The 5,664-nt window shown below is 47.3% G+C and overlaps 1 protein-coding gene across 1 annotated transcript; it reads left to right on the top strand.

The window, feature by feature from the left end:
- Positions 1-4,086: 4,086 nt before the first annotated feature.
- nppb (natriuretic peptide B) lies at positions 4,087-5,375 on the top strand (the record flags this gene model as incomplete). Its single annotated transcript, XM_083920440.1, has 3 exons — positions 4,087-4,200; positions 4,923-5,208; positions 5,365-5,375. The coding sequence occupies 3 exons, from the start codon at positions 4,087-4,089 to the stop codon at positions 5,373-5,375; spliced, it is 411 nt and encodes a 136-aa protein (XP_083776566.1).
- Between the last annotated feature and the right edge of the window lie 289 nt (positions 5,376-5,664).

The raw sequence follows: 5,664 nt of genomic DNA on the forward strand, positions 1-5,664 counted from the left end.
AAAAATCTAAATTATGAAATAAAAATCTATAATTATGAGACAGAATATTAAATATCACCGTGGGGAGTCAGGATTATGAGATTAAAATCAGATTCATGAGATAAAAATCAGAATAATTAAATGAAAAGTCATAATAATAAGACAAAAATTCATAATAATGAGATTAAATATCAGAATAATGAGTAATTATAGAAAAAAGTCAGAATAATGAGTAAAAAGTGATAATTACGAGATTAAAATATCAGAATAATGAGATAAAAAGTAAAAATAATGAGATAAAAAGTCATAATTATGAAATAAACATCTTTAATTATGAGACAAAATATAAAATATCACCATAGGGAGTCAGGATTATGAGATTAAAGTCAGGATTATGAGATTAAAGTCAGGATTATGAGATTAAAGTCAGGATTATGAGATTAAAGTCATAGTAATGAGATAAAAAATCAGAGTAATGAGATTAAATATTAAATATCACCATGGGGATTAAGGATTATGAGATTAAAATTTATAATAATGAGAAAAAAAGTCATAATTATGAGATTAAATATAAAATATCACCATGGAGAGTCAGAATTATGAGATTAAAATAATAAAAGTGAGATTAAAATTTATAATAATGAGATTAAATATTAAATATCACCATGGGGAGTTTATATCTGATAATTATGAGATTAAAAATAAAAATTACGAGTAAAAAAAGTCATAATAAAGAGATAAAAACAATCAAAATGAGCTAAAAAGTCAAAATTATGACATTAAAATCTATAATTATGAGATTAAAATTCTGAATTATTAGTAAAAAATCATAATTATGAGATAAAATTTAATGATAATGAGAAAAAAGTCAAAATTATGAAATAAAAATGTATAATTATGAGACAATAACATTAAAGATATTAAATATCCCCATGGGGAGTCAGAGTTATGAGATTAAAAGTCATAATAATGAGATTAAAGGTCGTAACCATGGTGATATTGTTCTCTCAGCTGCAGTGACGGCGTCCATACGTTTATTAATGAACAGAATAAAAACAGTGTGAAACTTCTGATCCTGAGGCTGCGGACGAATGTGACTCAGCATGGGTGCAGAACAGGGGGGGGGGGGGGGACTCTGCCCTTGCTCAGTGGCTCCTGGGCAGCAGCTGCAGTTATGACAGATGGTTAAGATTCAAGATTCAAGATTCAAGAAGCTTTAATCTTGAATCTAAACCGTGAATGAACCATGAACCTTATGAATCATGATGATGTGTTTGTGTCGTGTCAGCAGGCGAGGACGACTCCGGCCCGTCCGCCCGGCGCCGCGGCGCGTCACGGGCTTCCACTGACGCCCTGAAGGCTCCCGCCCGCCGCTCTGCTCTGACGTCATTGTTCATATTTGAGCTGTTCCATGATAAATTATTCTAAGTGTATTTATTTCCTGTTGGATGAAGTGGAGTTGCTCTGTAATATTGTTCTGTAGTAAAAAACACTTATTTTGCATAAAGTCTGCGTCTGATTGAGTTTGTGCGTCTCTGTGTTTGCACCTGAACCCTCGGGATGAACTCCGTGAGTCCTTTAAGCAGCTTAAACGTCAGAAAACGACTCCGTGTGTTTGTTTAATACCTAAAATATCATTTTACATGAAGCACTGCAACGCAAACGCCGCGGTAATCACCAGAAAAGCTACGGTCAGAGGCGGATAATGCACGAGCTGCAGCCGGGGGGCCCCAGGTGTGCAGGCGCCCCAGGTGTGCAGGTTCCCCAGGTGTGCAGCAGCCCCAGGTGTGCAGGCGCCCCAGGTGTGCAGTGGCCTCAGGTGTGCAGGGCCCCCAGGTGTGCAAGGGCCCCAGGTGTGCAGGTGTGCAGGGGCCCAGGTGTGCAGGGGCCCCAGGTGTGCAGGGGCCCCAGGTGTGCAGGGGCCCAGGTGTGCAGGGGCCCCAGGTGTGCAGGGGCCCCAGGTGTGCAGGGCCCCCAGGTGTGCAGTGGCCTCAGGTGTGCAGTGGCCTCAGGTGTGCAGGTTCCCCAGGTGTGCACGGGCCCCAGGTGTGCAGGGCCCCCAGGTGTGCAGGGCCCCCAGGTGTGCAGGGCCCCCAGGTGTGCAGGTGCCCCAGGTGTGCAGGGCCCCAGGTGTGCAGGGCCCCCAGGTGTGCAGGGCCCCCAGGTGTGCAGGGCCCCCAGGTGTGCAGGGCCCCAGGTGTGCAGGGGCCCCAGGTGTGCACAGATTAGCTAGGCTGCGTGAAGGATCTGGTTCTGTCACCAACATGGACCTGACAGACGTAGCGTCTCCGTCAACTTGATCCAGTCGTCCTCGCCTACAGGAGTCTCCATCTTGTCAGACTTTGACTCCGCCTCATTTCCTCTGACCATAAAAGGGCATGTATGTGATGTTGGGGGGAGGGGCGTACGTCCATCTGGCTGACGTTTACCTCCGAGGAGAAGTGAGGGCCAGAGGCTAGCTGTCACTCAAGAGGCCACGCCCCTAATTATTCATAAACTTTAACCTCCAATAAAATAAAAACTAGCCCCTCCCCCTCAGTGTTGTCATGGAGATCTGAGCTAAACACACAGACTAGAATGTTCTTTTGTCCTTAAACAGGTTTAATGATAATGTTTAATAATTTTTAGTCTTTTCAGAGTAGAAAGAGAAACTGATGTGATTTAACCACTGAAACGATTACAACAGAGCGGAGCTTGGCGAGCTGTTGCCAAGAGGACTCAGAAACCCATGAAGAAGAGCGTAGCGAGAGCGTGCATATCGTTGTGGCCGCATCTGCAGGGAGCGCGTGGAGCAAGTGTCCCAGTGCGCCGGGATTTGACGCTCTGAAGCAGTTGTGCTGAGATAAATACGAGAGAGGACAGAAGCCATGAATGACTTTTTCACAGAGGCTTCTACTCAAAGGGTCGGATCAGGCCGGGGGCCGCCAACTGAATAGCCCTGATGTAAGGGCGCACTCCCACTGTGCCTCTGAACCGTGCCCCAGCACGTGTCACGGCTAAAGTCTGGTTCCTTTGACCAGTGTGAGTGCAACCGTACCACGTCTAGGAGCGGCACGCTTGCCGTCCACGGCCCGTTTGGGAGAGGTGGGCTTTAGTAAAGCACGTTTGCACGTGTACGAGCACGAGCGTGCGCACGTGTACGAGCACGAGGCCTACGGCGGTTCTGAGGTCATTTCCTGTGCGCCTGTTGGGACGTAGAAAAAAGAAGGAGGGACCATGCGCGGACATTTCAAACAATGGCGGTGAAAGGTTCACGTTGGTGTGATGCGGAGGTGGAGTGTTTACTGCAGATTTGGTCGATGAAAAGATTCAAAAACAGTCGACAAGACGCACAAAAACTCCGAGGTCTACGGAAAGATCTGGAAACAAAGCCACGCATCGCCATGACGTCATCAATGCGTGTGACGTGTTACGGCGTGATGACGTATAAGCAGCAAGAAGCATTCTCCGAGGCCCAGGTAGTGTGAGTACAAACGGGCCTGGAGGGGGGACAAGGACCCTAAAGCACGGGGCACGGGACGGAGGCACAGTGGGAGGGCGCCCTGAGGTAGAGCTTCAGTGTGCTTCTTCCCAAGAGGTCAGAGGTCACAGCACTTGCATCCGTCCCACGGACCCTTCAGCAGAGTGGTGGTGTGACTTTGGTTCCTCCCATTGAAGGGTGGTCTCTGGAACCAGCAGGCCGCCACCATCACGTACACCCCTCGATTTAGTAACACTGTCTGTAAGTTTACTACTTCCCGTAGCTCAGTGACAACACTGTCCCGTGTGCAGGGGTGTGTGTGTGTGTGTGTGTGTGTGTGTGTGTGGGGGGGGGGGGTATGCTTCTGAAACAAAGTAGCATAACGAGGCAGCTATGTCATACGAATGCCCGATATCTAAGAGACAACGCTTTAAAAGGAGCCGTTTCCGACAGCCCCTGTTATCAGAACCAGGTGTCAGGAATGCCGGTCCAATTCCTGGCATAGCTACGCGCGTGTCGGGCTCCTGTATAAAAGAAGAGAGGCCACCGCTGTGGGCTCCAGCATCCAAACAGCCACCGGGCAAAGAAGCAAGAGACACTCCTCCCATCCATCCATCGAGACGACCAAAGGGACCTCACAGAGAAACATGCATCTGTCTACGGTTCCCCTCTGCGGCCTCCTGCTCCTCCTGAACCTGCAGCCGTTCAGCACGTACCCCCTCAGCACCGGCCTCACCGACACCGACGTGGACCTCCTGAAGGTGAGTCTCTAAATGACGTCTTTGTGGATGTTTTTGAGGCACTCTGCAGCAGCGAGACGAGACAAACAGCGTCATTTAAAGGATTTAAAGGCTCCTAAAGGACACTCTAGCACAAGTTTTGGCTCCTAGAGGACACTTTAGCACAGGTTTTGGCTCCTAGAGGGCACTTTAGCACACGTTTTGGCTCCTAGAGGGCACTTTAGTACAGGTTTTGGTTCCTAGAAGACACTTTAGCACATGTTTTGACTCCTAGAGGACACTCTAGCACAGGTTTAGGCTCCTAGAGGACACTTTAGCACGGGTTTTGGCTCCTAGAGGACACTTTAGCACACGTTTAGGCTCCTAGAGGACACTTTAGCACAGGTTTTGGCTCCTAGAGGACACTTTAGCACAGGTTTTGGCTCCTAGAGGACACTTTAGCACACGTTTAGGCTCCTAGAGGACACTTTAGCACGGGTTTTGGCTCCTAGAGGACACTTTAGCACATGTATTGGCTCCTAGAGGACACTTTAGCACATGTATTGGCTCCTAGAGGACACTTTAGCACATGTTTTGGCTCCTAGAGGACACTTTAGCACACGTCCCCCGTCATCACATTGCTTAATAGTGCTACCAGAAATGTTTGACGGACCCTCCTTAATGTTTATTATCAATGCAGAAAGGTAATGTTTACTTTTACTATGCGAGACTTAGCCTAACTAATGCGTACGTGGATGTTGCAGGTTCTCCTTCACACACTAGAAGAGTCCGTTCCTGATGTGGACCAGAGAGTCCCTGCAGGGTCGGACGGTCTGGACGGTCTGGAGGGTCTGGACGTAGAAGAGGTGGCGGACAGAGAGCAGTCCCGAACAGGACTGACTGAAGCGGCGATCAGGGAGTTTCTCTCAGCAAAGAACCTGAAAAGTGTCCGGAACGACTCGTCCAAGAAGTCCTCGGGCTGCTTCGGCCGACGGATGGACAGAATAGGCTCCATGAGCTCTCTGGGCTGCAACACTGTCGGCAGATACAGTAAGTTACAGTCACCACATCAGGAAAACAGACACAAACATGGCTCCATGTGCAGTTTCCCCTCTGTGCTCTCTGTATAACGCACATCCTGATACTACAGACGTGTGTGTACCGTGCTCCATGACCTCACCTCGCTGTTGTCTTGTTCTCCTGCAGATCCAAAGTGAAGGTGAAGTCTTACCATCTAAAGTCTGGAACTGCGACGTCTCTACCAAAATATATTTTTATCTGAATGCTATTTATTTACTAATATTTATTGAATAATTGAATATTGTTGATGAGTTACTAGTATTTATTTAAAACCAGCGTAAGACTGTTCTACATGTACTGTTGAATGTTTTAATAAATGTTTACAACTGCACCATTAAACCACCGAGTGTTGCTTTAGCATCAGCACACACTCACACACACACACACACACACACACACACACACACACACACACACACACACACA

The sequence above is a fragment of the Echiichthys vipera genome (genome assembly GCF_963691815.1).
Source record: "Echiichthys vipera genome assembly, chromosome: 9".
In the NCBI taxonomy this organism is placed as follows: Eukaryota; Metazoa; Chordata; class Actinopteri; order Perciformes; family Trachinidae; genus Echiichthys; species Echiichthys vipera.